The sequence below is a fragment of the Hesperophylax consimilis genome, chromosome 22, assembly GCF_061612785.1.
Source record: "Hesperophylax consimilis isolate HC1 chromosome 22, BYU_Hcon_1.0, whole genome shotgun sequence".
In the NCBI taxonomy this organism is placed as follows: Eukaryota; Metazoa; Arthropoda; class Insecta; order Trichoptera; family Limnephilidae; genus Hesperophylax; species Hesperophylax consimilis.
In genome coordinates, this window is record NC_142857.1 from 24,993,429 (window position 1) to 25,013,501 (window position 20,073).

At 34.5% G+C, this 20,073-nt stretch overlaps 1 protein-coding gene across 3 annotated transcripts in view; it reads right to left on the bottom strand.

Annotated features, from left to right (window-relative positions):
• Positions 1-930: 930 nt before the first annotated feature.
• LOC149413350 (chromobox protein homolog 3-like) overlaps positions 931-20,073 on the bottom strand; it is a 29,654-nt gene continuing 10,511 nt past the window's right edge. For 2 of the 3 annotated variants that reach the window (XM_089644861.1, XM_089644860.1), the window contains exons 3-5: positions 9,497-9,649; positions 2,809-2,990; positions 931-1,802 (exon numbers count right to left, since the gene is read on the bottom strand). In XM_089644861.1, coding sequence (XP_089500987.1) covers positions 2,812-2,990; positions 9,497-9,649 — 332 coding nt within the window. In that variant the 3' untranslated portion in view covers positions 931-1,802; positions 2,809-2,811. The remainder of the gene's footprint in view (positions 1,803-2,808; positions 2,991-9,496; positions 9,650-20,073) is intronic. The other variant, XM_089644859.1, reaches the window with a different exon arrangement.

The window sequence follows — 20,073 nt, forward strand, 5'->3', positions numbered from 1 at the left end:
TTATCTATACCCGTACGCGGTACATATTTTCAAATACCTATGCACGCAATTAAATGTCAAATTATAGCATTCTGGCATGATTTATTGGACCATATAGCCAGAACAGATTATTCTCCACAATATGAAAACAAATCCTCGTGTGTCAACACTCTTAGATGTTTATAAAAACAAAAACATAAAATTTCATACAAAGACGTACCGTATCTTTTGAATGTGGTCCCGCCATTCACTCGGCGTGTGTGTACTTAGGCCATTGCGTTGATAGACACAAGTGGGACACCATGATCACGTATCATTTTTAGTTATGAAAAGTTGTGAATGACATACTAGTATTAACACCATCTGTTGACAAAAATGTAAACTAAAGGACTAAAAGGCGCACTTGATTATCGATCTTTTTTTATGAAAAACAATTTTATTTTTGAGAAATTCTTGTAGATGTCAGCATCGTGATAGTTCTACGAATGTCCAAGTGAGCAAGAAATACATTTATGACGAAAGAGCGCTGGAATATCGGCCGTCAAAGTTTCCGTATCAACTGTTGATACAGCCGCGTGTGAGTATAGACTTTTTGCCGTAACAACAGTTGATACGGCCGCGTGCAAAGAGTTAAAAAAAGTTGTTTATAATAGGAAAAGATCTTTTCTTTTTAACTTATAAGAAATTAGACAATATATTATCGGCTTCAGAATAGGTGGGTACCGGAAAATGAATTACATATATTGACATTTTTACAATATTCACTACGCATTGGCAATATGTTTTAACGTTTATTAATTTTTTTTACTATTTACCTTCCACTTCTGGACCCCCTAGAGCCGCCTCTGGTCCCAACTATGTATTTAAAAATGTGAACCAAATCTTCAAATTCTTGTCTTTTGTGTGGGAGAATACTTCCTCAAAAGGAAACTATATTAAACCCGTACAACGTGCAATGCATACTTACACTTATTGTACCGGAGATGTGGAAGTTTCTTGTAAGTGATTTGTGCTAAAATGAAAACATCACTAAATGACCCAACACTGACAGTAATTTTTTTAGTTGGGGTGTGGTGAGTACCATGTAAAAAAAAATAATTCAAATCATTTAAGATATATTATGTAGATGTTTTAAAACCAAATGCATTTTCTCCAATGGTACCCATTTTAATAATTCACTCAATAAAACACAATTGTTAGTTTTTGTAAAAATGATTTATTTTTTATACGAAACTAAACAAAGTTTGACAACCATTGTCAAAGATCGTAATATCCAGCAATAATTCTGTCATAAAAAATGTTAAAAACAAAAAATAACTCCACTGTATTGAAAATTTGTTGTCTCAACACATGAAAAAAATAATATATTGAAATCACTGTCCCAACAATAAAAAATGAAGTTTTTTTTTGTCAAAATTCGAATTATCGTTAACAAAATACTAAATAATATATGAAATCATTGCCCTGAAAATATCATCATTATTACTATTATCGTTACGTATTGAATCCAAAATTTATTAGTCCTATTTTAGTGTTCCATCTCGTATTGTAAGAAACGAAAAAAAACATATTTATTTTATATTAGCTATGATATTTGTCTGTTCAATGAAATGGTTTGCACGTTTTGGATGCGTCGTAACACCCTCGGCGCGTTCAGAAGTTGCTTTTGCCGGCAGATACACAGAATAATGTAACAAGTTGGGGCGAAGTAGAATACTTGCTCTACTAAAAAAAATATAATTCACTTTTGGATTTGAACTGTTTATCCACATTGTTAATAATCACAACACTTCACTAACGTGACGTTGCAGTTACCGGTGCACCTGGAAATAATAAATTATTAAATTATTATGGTCATTTTAAACGGAGTGAAATTAAGAGGAAGCTACAACCAAAAATGTGTATATTCTTGGTATACCTGATATTGTAGGTAATAGGCATTAAAATTGCTTGATAAACGGAGTCTAGAAACGTTCGATTTCAAGCACAAAACTGGTTTTTATTTATTTTGAAAATAATTTTATAAGAAAGCAAAAAAGTTAATCAAGTGTCACAGATAATCTTAGTTATAAAACTGTATTTTTTTAAAAGTTGTTTCCTTTACGCATTCATACATTTCTATTGAAAAAATGTGCTTTTTAGTAGTTTACATTTATATTTTTTATTGAGTAATTTATTTTTTTATTTATATTCTACTCAAGCGAAAAGATAGTAAAACCTTCAATTTATCTGAAGCATATTTTTTGGTATTCATAATGTACACCAATTCGTTAAAAAGATTAATCAAAATAGTGATTTAGCATTAAGCTTCGCCTTAAGGCAGACAAATTTATTGTAGGATAGGATATAAGGATTCCATAGATTAGTGGATGTAGGACAAAGTGTTGGATAAACACCCTCAGAATGTTGTTTAATTTTGGTGGACCTAAGGACAAACTGCGTCTTGAAAACACATATTTTTACTTGTATCGTATAAATAAGTATTTTCTGAGAACAACTGCATACTTAACTCAATTTTGCCAAAAATGGTCTGTTGGACAAAAACGAACTAGAGTGATGAACAGTCGTGCCGGTGGGGAGAACAATTTTACTGTTGGAACAGAATCAATTTGGACATGTTTAGCATCATGTCTTCAAAAGGTGAGCTCTGTTACTACTAGTATAGTTGATACTTACTTTTTATATTTATGTAATTCTCCTTTACAAATTTATTAGAAAAATAATGTCATATGAGAGCAAAGAGAAAATCACAACTAAATTATGCACCAGCAGAAGAGACTGCTTGAAGGGACTGAAGAAGAATTAACGCCCTGGTGATTTGGTACCCACGTTTCAATCGTCCTTCTCGTTGGCGTCGTCATTAGGTGAGTGCCAGGTGAGGCGCTCCTCGTAGAACTGTATGACTATCTGCGGGCAGCGCGTGTTGGCCTGCCTCGAGGGCACCAGGTCCGCTTCATCCGTGCCCAGCCACTTCATCAGGAACATCAGCTCACCCGAGCTGTCTGTCGCACCTGTACATAAAACAACATGTTTATACTTTCTTACAAATAAGGGGGAAGAAATAAGAGCGTGCCGTTGGCAACGCGACAACCAATCAGAAGAATGAATTTTAAAATTATTACTTTATTAGTAACCCATAATGGGTTTTAGTTTTTTAAAAATTTATTATTTACAATTACAGTTTTTTTTATTTGACTGTGAGTCCGGATTCACCATCTCCAGTGCTTTGATCCAGGGTTGTCAGAATAAATTTTAATACCCGGATACTCGGTTGTTGTTATTTTTCCACAATATGTCTATAGCTTGGGTCACAGACATATGAATATATAGACTAGAAATTAAAGATGAGGGGTAAAATCAACTGTTGAAGAACGAAGGGGGTAAAGCTGACTGTGATTCGTCAATAAATCAATCTGACAGTATATAGGCATCTCACATTATAATATCACCATTTAGTTCTTAAAAGTAAAATCTGCTTTTGAATGAATAGACATTTTTACATGGGAGCGCAAATTACTCGCCACGTTATGAACAAATTTGCAAAGTCCAAATTCGGCAAAATAAATTTCTTCTATTTTCAGAGTCGAATATTTCGTTTACGTATTTAGTTAAGACACTTTTATAAATGTTCATAATTTACTTCCCAGCAACCAACCAGCTTTGTGTTTCGCGTCCAGACGTATCTCGATGTGATAGTATATGTTTCTACAACTGATCCATATTATACGATGTGAATATGCTTAAAATAAAGTAAAATAATGCTAATATTTATTTATTTTATTTATTTATTTTATTTATTTGCAAAAACAGTACAAAAACCAATACATTGCAAAAGCGGTAAACAAATTATTGAAGAAAATTTTATACATAAGTATACAGTTAAAACATATGCAAAAGCGGTAAACAAAATATGGAAAAAAAATTATACATAAGTATACAGTTAAAACAAATACAATATATGGAATGTAATACGACAATTGGGTTTATTCTCTTTTTCACATCTATTTTTACAAGTTTTCATACCACAAGCCACCATTTTGCCGTGTTATTTCGTAAAATGAACCGATGATGCCTCTACCATAGTTCGCACAAGAATGATGACGTCACGTTTTCTAAATTCACTTGAGGCCATACGCGAGCCCAGCCGGCTCCAATGGAACCGGTATGGGGAGTGGGGAATAATACGCTTTTAATCACTTAGGGCAGGTCTACTAATATTCACATGTCTATGGCTTGGGTGGAATTGTCAAGCATAACTTTTAGAAGTCTTGGTTTATCCATCTTTTTAAATTCCCAGATGGAAGATTGTAATGTTGGCTTGTGTAATGGATGGGTTGAGACCTGCTAGCTTAGTCCAGATTCACGTTGTATCATCAGTAATTTTGTGGATCTCCTCTAGCTCATCACCAGCTTTGAACATTGTTACATTTGAACATTCTTGTGGTGAGTTTGATTCTATGAATTTTGAGGAGATCATGTGTTCATAAGACTTAACCTGTCCCTCGAGGATCTCAACTTCGACACCGACATGCAACATGGTGCCAGAGAGATTGGAAAGTTTATTTAATAATTTAGCTATCGGATCTTTAGTGCTGGATCCGTAGTAGTACTATGTAATGCACTGATTTCTTCCTCGACCTTGCGACTTGAAAATGATCTAGTTATTATTTTATATCAGAAGGTGGGGTGACAACCCTGTTATTGAGTTCTGTATGCGGAGAGATAGATGGGTACTTCAAATTTCGTATTTAGTAGTGTGATTGGTATATCTATGGTAGTAGAAATGATTTCCTTCTGTTTGACTTGTGTATAATAATAATAATAATAACATGGAATTTATATAGCGCAGTTTAGTGTCATTTCACTTCAAGTGCGCTTAACTACTCGTTTAACAAACTTAAAAAAATGGTAATTCAGTATTAATGGTTCTTAAAATTATTCCTACAGTGTGCCTTACCCAATACAGATCTAATATTATAACACTAAATACACTGTTTATACAAAGTGATGACAAAACTTAGAATAACAATAACAGTAGGACAGGACAAAACACGAATATTAAAACTAAAACATAACATAAAACAGGAGGCAGTTTGTGCTCAGAAATGAGAATTTTCTGAGCAGACACTTTAAAAAGGTACAATAAGGAGACAACCGAAACCAAACAATTACCGGAAATTTTAGAATATGGCTTATTATAAAATATTGAAAAGAAGCTAAAATTTATAAATGGTAAGATTTTTTAAATAATTTTGTTTTTAGCTCGTTTAAATTCAGCCAAATTCTGGAGATTAGTAAGAGCTGAGGGAAGTCTATTCCAGATGTATGTGAGACTACTACACTCTGAAGACAGTAATATATAATTATTAAAGACAATATTAGCAATTCCTAAACAAATTCTGGAGATTAGTAAGAGCTGAGGGAAGTCTATTCCAGATGTATGTGAGACTACTACACTCTGAAGACAGTAATATATAATTATTAAAGACAATATTAGCAATTCCTAAACAAATTCTGGAGATTAGTAAGAGCTGAGGGAAGTCTATTCCAGATGTATGTGAGACTACTACACTCTGAAGACAGTAATATATAATTATTAAAGACAATATTAGCAATTCCTAAACAAATTTTGACCTACTCTGGGTTCGAGTCCTAGATGTGACTGAATCTTTTTCTGATTTTTCTGTTTCAAAAACTTGTTTAGGAATTGTCTTCAATAATTAAATATTACAATTTGAGGTTTTACTCATCAAGTTATTCCAAAAAATAAAATATTCATCCTAAACTTGCAGATAAAGTCAATAGATGTTGCACACATAAAAATAAAAATTAGATATACACGGTGTCCGGAAACTCGTAGTACAAGCGGGAAACTGGAGAATCTACACCACATGGGGAACCCAAAAAAACATAAAGTTTTTTGATTTGAGCATTTTCAAAAAAAAAAAAAAAAACCAAAAAAAAATATTTTTGGGCTATTTTAGGGTTAAAGTTTTTTCTGGTGTTTAGGGTTGAATAACAGATGTTTTAACCCTGCAGAGCAGAAATATTTTATGATTACACCGGGTTAAATGAAGGGTGATTTCAAAATAATGCTTCAAATCCGAGTTTCTTCATTTGTTTTACTTTCAAATAGTTTTAATTAGTTGGGTACTTTGATCTTCAGTAATAATTTATAAGAATTTGATTAAAAAAAAAAAAAAAAAAAAATCAACTTCAAACTCGATTTACTCGATAACGAAAGCTCAAATAAAATATACTACAAAATCGACTCCAAATGTGATGTAGATTCACCAGTTTCCCGCTTGTACTACGAGTTTCCGGACACCCTGTATTTATCTAAGACACTGTCTAGATTGCATTTAGCTCGAGTTGAATTTTGAGATCATACATAACAGCCGACAAACATGTGCGGTGAGAAAAATGAAGGCAATTTCGGTAGTTTTTATTCAAAGTATGATACAGTTAAATATGACTGAAGGAGATAGGGTCCCATTAGCTCAGTTGGTAGAACGGTGCCCCGGCAAGGCAAGGGTCCTCGGTGTGACTGTATCTTTTTCTGTTTTAAATATTCCTTTAGGAATTGTTAATATTGTCTTCCGTAATTAAATATTACAATTTTAGGTTTTACTTATTAAGTTATTCCAAAAAAATAAAATAAAAAAAACAGCAATTTTTGGTAAAATAACAAAGAATTACCGCACTTTTGGCTTGGCAACTGCAGATTATTACACGAAAATTACTTAAGATGTTTGTTGAATAAAAAAAAATCACAGCTAAGAGTATTAACTGTTATATTTTGTGGAACAAAAAATGAATGTGATCACTGTCGCACTATTATTGTTGTAACTTTCCTGTGAGTATTGCTCGCATCAACTCTGGTTTTTGATACCTGTAGACTCAATTGACTTTTGGCCAAAACGATTTTACAAATCAATCAACTTTATCTCTAATCTTCTAAAACTTTAATTTAATTCACCTAAATTAAGGACAGGTTGTTTCGGAGAATTTGAACAATTCATCAAATTTCAACGTTCATTTACGGGTTCTGTGAAAGTCCTATTCAAATTCTGTTATTATATCATTATAGGCTAGTTGCTTGACAGAACTGAAATAAAAACAGAACTTAAAAATATCTTTCACAGAACTTGAAAATTAACCTCTCAGAAAAGGACTTTTATTTACTTTGTGTTCCTTTGCGAACTGTCAAAATGCGAAAATTTTTGTGTTATTCAAAAGTTTTGTTAAAAGCTTCATAACTCACGTTTTGGGAAACGTAGCCTCATTCTAAAAAATGTTTTGGAAAGATTATGAAATTCACTATCGTATTGTTTTGTTATACGTAAATATTTGCGTGTCTAAATATACATTTTCTGAAAACGTCAAAAATATGTAAAAATCGCTGACCATTATTTCAAAGCTGTGAAAAATGTACTTTTTTCTGAGTATCATAAAGAAATAACACTTTATATATTGAAGAAATATAATTAAAAACTATTAGTCACCTCAAAATATTAACCGTCCAAACTAAAATATTTTTAATAAACTATTTAAAAACGCAATAAATTATGAACGAACAAGATGACAGATTCAATCGACTCAGATAATGCACCTCTACATTCCATAGATATTCTTGAATGCAGACGCGTAGCGTTATTCATTATCGATACTCTGTTTTTTAAATCATGGCAATCCGTATACTAGTGATGGAAATAAATCGATTTTTGTAAAATCTCGCGCGTTTACGTGAAAAGACGTACTAATGTCTTGACCGCTATTATCATATTTACGTCTTTTGACGTTCTAATGTTCCGAGTGGTTAACTTTGAAATTTTAAGAATTGTTCAAGTTCTCCGAAACAACCCGTCCTTAGAACAGGAAATAAGTTATATTAGATAAATTTTAATAATAGGTGTTTTGAATATCTTCCATGTTTTGTAACAAATAAATAACTAATGATATCCTCACTGGGATCTCTCATGCTGACAATATCATTTAAGTATTATTAAAATTTAGTAGTATGCATTGTTCCGTCACGCCGATTTGCTTTTGACAGGCCGTGTGCTAACCAATAGTATGGTCAGAATTTGAACTGTACAGTTTGAATTCACACACGTCAACTATAATCACGGAGTGCCGTGAGCCGTACAATCGCATCGAAACATTTGTCTTGTCAAAACCTATGTGTGTACTATCGCCTGTTATTTATCGGAATAATCCCTTAAACGTATTTTATCACAATCCAATTCAACATAACGAGTGCTACCGTACAACGATCACCGTTCCAGTGCTGACAGATGATTCTCGAGATGCAGATTTCGTTTGCCACCCGGTAAGCTGACTGTGAATTAACCTTACAAATTGTGTTATCGCATTCGCCTGTCATAAGCCATAGGCTTTATCCATGCTTTAACTGTGTGGAATAGCCCTTCCAAATACGGCTATCCCAACCCTTGTTCGTTCCTCGAACATGCATAATATAAAGAAATTATAAATATATTACATGGCGTTTTTGGTCGGTTGAGTGGTTTCGGTTTCAGTATATTATATACTGGCTCAGTCTGTCTGTGTAGATAGAGAAACAATAATGCCTTTTACTTTTACCTCCAACAGATGGCGCTGTTTTTAAAAAAAACAACATCTTTTTACCTGTCACAGGTAACATCTATATAATATAGGTATATAAAAACACACGTGTTTTCGAATGCAACGTAGTGTCAAATTTTGAACACAATCAATGAAGAACTTTCGGAGATTTAAGATTTTGAACAAACGAACATTTACATTTTTATGACGATTAGATTTTTCAGAGTTTGCCAATCATACTTTTAATAAGGACACAGGGGTTAGAATTCTTCACAGTAATAATAAAAGCAAAAAATTAGATAACTTAGAAGAACTTGAAATCAAAAAATCCCTAAATAATAACGCTAATATATTGAATTACCAAATTAATTTATCGTTTAGTCCCATTCTAGATATATTTCCAGTAAACCGCTCTGTTATTGCTGGAATTCCTGCAATTACCCCTCTCCCTTTGTTAACCTCCCACTCAAACACCTAAATTATATTTTTTTGTATATATCTATCAATATTTTGTATCATAGGTTAGTTTTAATATTCTCCTGACGAAGGAAGGGTGCTTCCGAAACTGGTAGAGTGTAATTAAAATTAAAGTGGTCTAAAAGCAAATTATATATTTTTATTGTAAACTTCTATATATTCATGCAACTGTCGCATGTGTGTCTGTTCATTTCGTTCTGCCACTTTTTTTGTTTGAATAAGTTTACATAATGGAGTCTTATCGCGGCGTAAACATGAAACCTTAACTACTAAAAATTGGAAAAATTTCCAAAGATTGATTGGTGTTTGTTTGTTTTTATGAAATATCTGTTTTTGTAAAATTTTTAGCATATTTTGTATGCATGAACTATAATCCACCACTTTCACTTATAATTGGTCAGTTTTTGGGGTGGCAGATGAATGAGAAAGTTCTGTAATGAGATTATTTGCTTACCAATAATTCTCTCTGGTTCGAGACCTCTATCAAAGCCCTGGGGCTGCTTGGGATCTCCTGGGGGCTTCTTTTTGGCCCCCTTCACGTCGGCTGGGGTTGCGGGGCCCGATTTACGTTTTTTGGCGTCTTTTGACTTATCCACTTTTCCTTCAGCTGCAAAAATATAAGAGTAATTTTATAATATGCTTCAAAACCATTTTTTATCATTGTAGGGAGGTCGTATCAAGTATCCAAAAAATCTTTAGCGAAAACAGTTCTTACTTCTTCCTCAATCATTCATCTTAAAACACACCTGAATGCAAGTGTGTTTTTTTTGCCCATACGTGCTTTCTTTAAATACGCCCAACATCTCTCGCTCGCTTGCACATAGAAGTTAAGTGGGGCGGAACAAAGATGGAGATTCGTATCGGGTTTCACGATCATAAAAACCCTCATTCCAGGGATTAAATTATTACAATAACAAAATATGTTATCTAAATCTTTTTGTTGAAATACCGATGTAAACGAAAGGCACAAAGATAAATATAAAAAGAAGACTTGCATTACGATTCGATAATTATGTACATATAATCGGGACCGTTACAAAGAGACAGGTATATAATATTCACATAAAAACATTGAATAAATCTGTCATTTCTGCCATTGAAATGAGGCCAGCGCAAAAGGTAGAACTACCCTTCCCACCGTTAAGCATCAATCGACCAAACGGGTAGAACTACCTTTCCCGGCCAAAGTGTGTTAATGGACACTTATGAAGTTAAACACACACCATCTCAGAACCTCAGATCGGCATACAAAACTACACAAGACAAAACTGTAGTGCGACCTCTCTTACTTATTTGCAAAGTACGCAGAGAAGCAGAGCTTTTTAGTTATTACATACATGTACAAACTCAACACAGAGTACAGTAGCTTTTGAATCATTTTTCAAGAATGATTTATTAATTCTGAAAGGAAAAAAATAAAAGGTAAATATTCGGAATCGCTGGACACGAATTATACGAAATATTTTTGAATAAAACCTTCTGATTTACCTTAATTACTATAAAAGGAATCTGACTGCATTTGGGAAATTTTTAATTTTAGCATTTTAATTTTTAATTACATAAAATGAAAATTCGCTTTCGTTGTATGGGATGACAGCTGGAATAATTTCATTCCATGACATTTTCTTTTGTTTTTTTAGTATTTTTTTTTGTATCTTTAGTATTTGCATAGAGTAAATGGTTAAAATTCTAGCCAGTCATATCAGGAATACCAACAAAAGAAAATGTCATCGACAGAAATAATTGCAGCTGTCATCCCATAAAACAAAAGTGAATTTTTGATTTACGTAATTGAAAATTAAAATGCTAAAATTAAAAATTTCCCAAATGCAGTCAGATTCCATCTACAGTCATTGAGGTAAATCAGAAGGTTTTATTTAACCACTCAGAACATTAGAACGTCAAAAGACGTAAATTTGATAATAGCGATCAAGACATTAGAACGTCTTTTCACGTAAACGCGCGAGATTTTACAAAAATCGATTTATTTCCATCACTAGTATACGGATTGCCATGATTTAAAAAACAGAGTATCGATAATGAATAACGCTACGCGTTTGTATTCAGCAATATCTATGGAACGTAGAGGTGCATTATCTAAGCCGATTGAATCTGTCATCTTGTTCGTTCATAATTTATTAAAAATATTTTAGTTTGGACGGTTAATATTTTGAGGTGACTAATAGTTTTTAATTATATTTCTTCAATATATAAAGTGTTATTTCTTTATGATACTCAGAAAAAAAGTACATTTTTCACGGCTTTGAAATAATGGTCAGCGATTTTTACATATTTTTGACGTTTTCATAAAATGTATATTTAGAAACGCAACTATTTACGTATTACAACACAATGCGATAGTGGATTTCATAATATTTCCAAAACATTTTTTAGAATGAGGCTACGTTTCCCAAAACGTGAGTTATGAAGCTTTTAGCAAAACTCGTAAATAACACAAAAATTATCACGTTTTGACAGTTCTCAAAGGAACACATAGTAAATAAAAGTCTTTGTCTGAGAGGTTAAAAATATATATGTGCATTCAGAATCGGTGTTTTTGATCTTTTTTAAGTAAAAAATAATTTCTACTCAAATTCCTTATTAATATTTATTTCATTGTATGGGTGAACCCAAAAGATAATTTTTTATGCTTATAATAAAGATACAGAAGAGAAATATTGTCTTCATCGCTCGAGTCATTGAACATTGTATCAACTCTACGGCTGTACGTGAGAAAATTATCAAGTTCGGTATAATTCGGGTTGCGCAGTGTGCGGAAACCAACTTAAAAGCGTGGCAGTGGCCTACCGACTGATGTTTGCATTGCAGTCACATAGCTTGTATCTATATATATAACAAGTATCTTCATTCACAATGATTCATTCTTTAAAAAAAAATGCCAAGTGCTATGTTATCTATGTTGGTAAAGGGCACTGTTGTAACATCCAGAGATAGTTGAGATAAGAGTTAACTAGAATACCGGTGAGTATTTGCATATTACAAATTTCCACCTTAGTCATAACCAGGTTTGTAAGTTTGTTCGTAGTGCTATTTAATAAATAACCTTCACACCTTTTCTCTACAGGGGTAGGCAGAGGTCAGACCTCCAAATCACTTGATCTTGGTACACACTACTTGCTTCATTCAAATTCTTGCAAGGTCTCATACATTTTCTTCTATTATTTCGTTACAACAAGACCTAGGAGTTACAAAATCAGAAGACTTGAAATGGAAACCACATATCGCTGGGATTGTCATAAGAGCAAACTAGATAACAGGAAATCAGGAAAGCCTTCCTTTAACTAACACCGGACTTGATGTTAAAAATATATAAAACATATTATGCGCGATTTCTCCTGGAATATGCCTTCCAAATATGGAGTCCATATTTTGCCAAAGATATAAAGATTACCAACGTTAAAAGAAAAAGGAGAAAAGGGTGACTTAATTGAGACTTTCAAAATTTTATCTGGACATTATAGTTGCCCTGGCAGGCAAGAAATCTTCACCACCTTTAGCATCAAATCTCATTAACCTTAGATAACTAATCGCTCGTCGAGGCGACAACGCGCTACTCGGCGAAATTCGAAATCACCTACTTCCCCCCGCTCCCCGACCTTGACTCTTTCATTACCTTCCTAATTTGAGTAAACAGTGCAGCACGTGACGCGATTGCGGCCACACGCATACTAGGACGTGCCCTATGACCATCTCGTCGTCCGCTGAAAGTTTAGTTATAACAATTTTTTTTATTTTTAAGGTGCGTACATTCATATATTCTTATATTTATTGTGAATGTTGGCGAATCTTCTACAATAGAAGATCCGGTTCCATCTACCACAAACGTGCGTAAAATTTGCTACCTGTGTCCATCCAAGTCCCAGAGGATGACCAAACACCGTTGCACCAGATGTAGAAAGCAGTGGCGGCTCGTGACTTTTGGGTGTAATAGAGTGCTAATATTATAAAAAATGGCATTTCTGATGTTGTTATAGCTGAAAATGATTTTTTTTTTTTTTTTCGAAAATCGATTTTTTGTATGAAGATTTTCAGGAAATTTCAGTATCGCCGTGCGCCGCACGGAATTCCTGAAAATCTTCATACAAAAAATCAATTTTTCTAAAAAAAAAAAAAAATCATTTTCAGCTACAACAACATCAATTAAGCCATTTTTAGTAATATTAGCACTCTAGTAACCCAAAAGTCACGAGCCGCCACTGGTAGAAAGGCTATTTGTGGTCCACATAATGTTGACATGTGTGGTCACTGTGTAGACTGATATTTTGATATTAATTTGTTCATTATAAACCTTACTTTTGTGCCATGTAACAAGTTCCTACCTTAATTAAATATTATTGAATTATTTCTAGTGTTTTATTGCGTAGTCCACTCGACGAAAGTGTAGTTATAATGAAAACAGTTTAGTTATCTAGGGTTAAACACTTCCTTGCACATGAATAGTGGATGTACGGAACAAACTTCCACAACATATCATCAATTCTACTAATGTAAACCAATTTAAAACTCCATTGGATTCTTATATGGATAAAAAGAAAGGATTAACGCATTTTAAATTTAAAACTATACAATTACTGTTAAACTTATTGTGATATCAGATATGAGGGCATCAGCAGAATGCTGCCTGCTCATTCAATAATAATAATAAATAAAAAAAAACTTGAGTCAGAAACAGAAGGGTGTGTATGAATGTAAATGAAGTAAGGAGTGTGTGCTAAGACCGAGTTGTTTGGACGTGCATCATCTCTGCCTACCCCTGCAGTGAAACGTCATGATGGTTAGTATAATGTCTGTATGAATGTGTGTAAGTGCAAGGGAGATGGCATGCTTGCAAGATTCTATAAAAGGCGATGCATACTAGGATTGTCCCTCTTTTGTTACAAGGAGCTCCCCAATAAATACCAGTTCATAGATCAAGTATCATTATTGTGTACGATCTTCACCCGCTACAATACTCCATACATCACAGTTAGTTGGTTAAATAAAGAAGAACAATTATGAATTACCCCAAGAAGGCTGCATTACACATTTGAATTTTTCCAAAGTGGTGCCGACATTTCCTTCAACAAAACACTCCGCCATTGAAACTTTAACAAATAAAACTGTCACTATTTTGCAACACAACTCACACGCGACGTATAAAACAAACAATGTAGTGTTTATGTCTTAGTCATTCGTTTTCTTTCATCGTTATTATGTAAGACGTTTATACAAAAATAGTGTGCAAATGCAGAAATACGCTGTTCTTGCGAAATGAAAATATATACTGAATTATGTACCGATCAAAACACTGTAAACTTGAAGGATTACAGATAGCGTTAGCTTAACCTCTTATCAGTTTTTGTTCGTTTGTCCAATAAAAAAAAGAAGGTTGTCCAAGTCCAGTGTGGTAAGCGTGCAGTCTAATCATTTTAACCGCTTCTGTGCCAAGAGCGAGTTAACTCGCATTCTTGACCTGCTGTGCACAGCTACACTTCTACCTACTGGCATTTAAAAGGTTAAAGGGATAAAAAGAAAGAATAGAACTAAGATCAACCATGAAGTTAGTAGGGGCAAATTCTTTAGGGGATCAATTGTCCGAGTGATCAACTGTCGGGGGGGCCAACTGTCGGGGGGGGGCCAACTGTCGGGGGCCAACTGTCGGGGGGGCCAACTGTCGGGGGGGCCAAATGTCGGGGGGGGCAACTGTCGGGGGACAACTGTCATGGAATCTTCTAAAACAGATAATCAATTCCATTTGCCCGCCTGGGGGGCCTTAAAGTCGAAGGTCTAAGTAATTGGTTCCATCAGTTTTCTTTTAAATCGTTGTGGATTTTATTATATGGATTTTCTGTTCAGAGACACAAATATATTTGTTTAACATTTATTATCACATAATGTAAGAAAGTTTTGATGACATGCAAAACAAATTATATAATCAACGATGTATGATTATTGATTAAAACTTGTATACATGGCATTAATTTAATATTGCCAATTACAGCAATTGCTTATGCAACAGATTATTGACCCAATGAAACTCTTAAACATCCGGGAAGATAATTATACAAAAACGTTTTAACGCTATTTAACCTTTCCCTTACTGTGCTAAAAAAATCCACGCGTTCCGGTGCTGTGTAATCAATACACATTCCAAAATAAGCGATTTAATATTGGAAAAATATGAATATTCATAGCTAATCGCTTATGTTTATTATATTTTATATCAAAAGTGATAATAATTGTAATTTAATTGCTGAAAACATGAAAAAAGCATCGGCAGATGCTAAAAAAGCGTGCGGGGGGTCCACATCTAACGACGGTCCGCGACCAACTGGCTGGCGGCTAGCAGTGCTAGCACACACACAGTTATGCGGTCGTAGGTATCGATGGTCTAAATAAAAATACAACTGCGGACGTGTGGATTTCTCATGTTCACGAATAGCGAACTAAAGCGGGACATCAATAGCGTGTCATTTCCTGGCACACTCTTCGCGTAACATCGTCAAACGGTTGATTGTATTGGCGTATTTGTTTCCGATTTTTAATTGAATTTGAAAACTATGTAAAATATTATTTTTTAATTCAGTGCATAAATGTATAAAGGAGGAATACCTAAAATCTGAACCCAGAATTTATTATATTTATAGAGTTATTAAAGTTATTAGAAGCAATGTGTAGTAAATACACACCACAGATAAGGAAAGGTTAAAGAGCAATTAAATGAAACTGTTCAGAAATTTAATTCAACAGCCCAATTCCTCGGGACATGCTGCTCTGCTGTGCTAGAACATCTGTTCTGCTGTGTTGTATCTTGAACACGTCGCGGCGACGACTACGGCTTAAGTTTTCAGGCACACCATAGAATTCCAAGAGGAATGGGCTATTATTAAAACTAAAGATGGGTTGTTTGAGAGAATTTGAACAATTCATTAAATTTCAACGTTCATTTCTGTGAAAGTCCTATTCAAGTTCTGTTATTATATCATTATAGGCTAGTTGTTTGACAGAACTGAAATAATAACAGAAGTTGAAATTTTTTTTCACAGAGCTTAAAAATTAACTTTGAAATTTGAAGAATTGTTCAAATTCTCTGAAACAACCCAACCTAAGTATTGTAAATTATTCTTATCTCTAAATAGGAATGCACGGAAAATGCATCATAGCGCCGAAAATTAATTACTAAGTTCCTACAGTTTTGTTGTGCGAGTAATTCATCCTTGAAATGGCAATATGGCACGTGTACGGTGATTTGAAATCTTATCAAGATGAGTGATCGTGCAAGAACAGATAAACAATTTTTTTCATTTCATAACATTGTAGGTAATCCATCTGCTGTTCGGTACACCCCCAACGTGATAAGGTATTTTTCACTCTTTAAGCTTTCCTGGGACAGCCTGGTAACTTCTTCAGGTGTGAAGAAGTATGGTTTTCACAGCAGGCCTAATGTACTCTCCGGTAGAGTCAGATTTCATTTGTAAACAGTCTTGGAAAGATATTATTGCCTTTATACCTTACGACTGACATCACGGGCAGAAATCATAACAATCTGTATTTGGAAATGTAAATATGTATGTTAGTCGTAATTCTCTAAGTCGTATTATAGCGGTATTGTGTAAATACCCACTTGATCATATAAATATGTATAGCTTAAGTCATTAGTTAAAAGTCTTAGTTATAAATCACTCTACATTAATCTTAGTTATTTTTTGTTTTTTAAAAGAAAGACAAATATTCCCGGGTTATGAATAACCTGACAATATTTGAAAATCTCCTACTACCACCACAGTAAGCTGAAAATGTTGCTTGTGTTGTGATGGAGGACTTAGCCATGTTGTTATAGGTCTCTATTTATGAAACTTAGTTATAAGTCAAAAGTAATTAGTTATAAGTCTAAGGACGGGTTGTTTCGGAGAATTCGAACAATTCATCAAATTTCAACATTCATTTATTTTCCAGTTCTGTGAAAGATTTTTGCAAGTTCTGTTTTAATTTCAGTTTTGTCAAGCAACTAGCCTATAATGATATAATAACAGAACTTAAATAGGACTTTCACAGAACCCGGAAATGAACGTTGAAATTTGATGAATTGTTCAAATTCTCCGAAACAACCCGTTCTAAGTGATCCATGCATAAATTAAGTTGTTAAGCGCCCTTGAGGTGATTTTCCCACGAAAACGGCGCTATACAAATAATCGCATCATTATTATTATCAGAAGTTTGAGGTCATTCGCAAATAAATGTTTACTTTTAAAAGGTTAAGCTAAGTAATGACTGTACCTTTATGCTTTGAGAACATATGAAAATTAATTAACTCATTTTATTATTTTTAAAACTCTGTGGGTTAACTTCATTTATCAGTTATCAGCTTATCATGTAATAAACATATTACTGAAATACTATCAATTATGTAAATTATTCCTAAGCAATTTATTTGTAAAGGCACTCCTAATCGTACGGCGATAGATGTTATCATTTTAAGTTAGGCTGACAAACTTCAAACAGACTGTTAATAGATAAAAAAATATATGTTAATAAATTGAAGTATATCTGTAGGAGAAAATTATTACACATATAAAAATAAATGAATTTTAACCGTGCGATTTTTGGCATTCGAATATTATGGCAAATTTGCAGAAACGTTTTGAGTGATCATATATGATCACACATGACCAATTATGAACCTAAATATTATATTTTGCAAAATATGTATGTATTAATGTAACCCATAGGCTAGCGCCACACTTGACGGAAAATTGCATATAAATTACAAATAGCGGGCACACTACGCGGAAGATCGGTCGTTCCGTCGCGGACGATCGGTCGCTCCGTGGCGGACCGCCGACACTCGCGTCTGTTCCGTCCTCCGCGCACCGATCTTCCGTCGGCGGAAGATCGACAAAGTCGCATTCCAAGTATTTGTATGCATCGCGCCACATTCGGCGGATAACACGCGGCGACGACGAACGCACAGGATGTTCGACACTGAAAGATTTATTATCGAAGTGCAAAATAGAGTTTGACGTTGGGAGAGATATAGCCTTTCTAAGTTTTGTATTTTGCTTGGTAATATAGTCCTTCGTTAAATTCAGCAATACATCAAATGATTGTATGGACATTCGATAATATTCGAATGTTTTATCTGGATAATGTCTTAGTTGCATATACAAGGTATGAAATTGCCCAATTTCTAGTCGAAGAGTATTTATGGTATGAACCCAATATTTACGCTTTCTTTTTCTTTCTTCTTCTAATGCCTCATAAATAGCTATCACTTCTATCGGATCCATTACGACCACGCTGTATAAGCGTTGGCAGTCGACTGATAATCCGCCACTGAATATTCAGTGTGGCTACAACGTATGGTAACGGATTGACTCCAGCAGAAGATCCGCGACGGAATTTCCGTCAAGTGTGGCGCTGGCTATATGATCTATATTAAAATAATAAAAAAAAATTTAAAAAAAATCTCTTGTCATAATGTGACAAATTTATAGAACCTAAAAATATGGGATGAACGGCGAAATCTCGGTGGATTCATTGGCTTTCAACCGCATTAAGCAATTGATATGTTTCCACATTGATAATTAAATAATATATATATATATACAGTCAATCGCTCGAGTGGTTAAGATCCAACTGTGGAAACTATATCGCCACCCAGTTAGGCAACATTGTCAAGGAAACAAAGTCACCAAAAACTTTGTATGCTTAGGGGGCATTTCACTATCTCTGATTATGTTCTGACTAAGCACTAATCCGCGGATTCGTTTCACTATATCTGAATAACGCCAACGCTCGGGTTAAAGTTCGATTTGACTAATCAGTGCTCGAACCTCACGTTAGGCGCTATTCCTCGAATCAAAGATGGCGTCAAAACATTCCGAGTTTGACAGCGGAGAAGTGAGACGAATTTTGTTGCGAATTATTATGGATACCGAGGTTTTTGATTTACAGAAGCAGGTGAAAGGGCGGCGATGCGAAGGCCGCGAGTTTTAAGAGCTCGAATGAATTTGAATGCTTGTATGATCCATCCTGAATTATTTGATTGTGTTCAAAATAAGAAACAATGTATTAATTCGACACGAATCTATCTAAAATGACCTGATAATCAACATAACATAACCAAAAAAATGCACACTTTGCGGTGTGCGGACTGTGGCGGGAAACTGGATGACGGCGTTGACCACAGATCAATTGGCGTTGACGCTAGCATTCCATAGACATTGCGGCAAAACATGACAGGCGTGGCAGTAGATGGGGTAACTGCAAACATTTTGCGATGTTGCCAGACTATTTCGAGTGTTATCTATCCGGAAGCTCGGCAACAATGGTGAAACGGTCGCCGTTGAATAACGAAGTTATTCTTCTTTAAAGCCAGCCAACGGCTAGCTAGTCAGATATTTAGCCCGACATAGTGAAATACCCCCTTATTCAGACAGGGCGATCAATTCACCTAAGTAATGAGGTGAGCTTACACACTTGGGCGGCTCGTGTCGTATTGCCGAAGCAGTCCACGGCGCTCTAGCTCACATGGTGACTGAATACACCTCGAGTGGAACCGAGATTCTCGGCAGTTTTGAGTGAATACCAGTACGGACTTCTATACACTTCAAAAGCACTAACCTCCTTAGCCTCAGAGTGCTGATGTTTCGGCACTCCCAGATTACGCTATAAGGCCTTCCAATCTGTCGGCGCTGACTTGATGTATCATATAAAGACAATGACATAGGAAACTTTATTAATGCAAATATTGGGAATATATTATTATAGTCGCAAATGATTTCGTACACTCTTATTTTACCATTTTTGCAACTTAATTATTGGGTAATGTACCGGGCCCGTCTCGCTAGGAAATCCTGTGTTGAAGCAGGCGCAGTTTACAATATAATAGTCAATCAACATTGTACCATTGATAATACTTTGATACTTGGTCTTGGCTGGTGAACCAAGACTGGTGTCCAATTTATATCTAGCATAATTTGGGTTCGGTCTAATGGCCAGTGTGAGTGACTTGTATTGCTTTGTATAGCC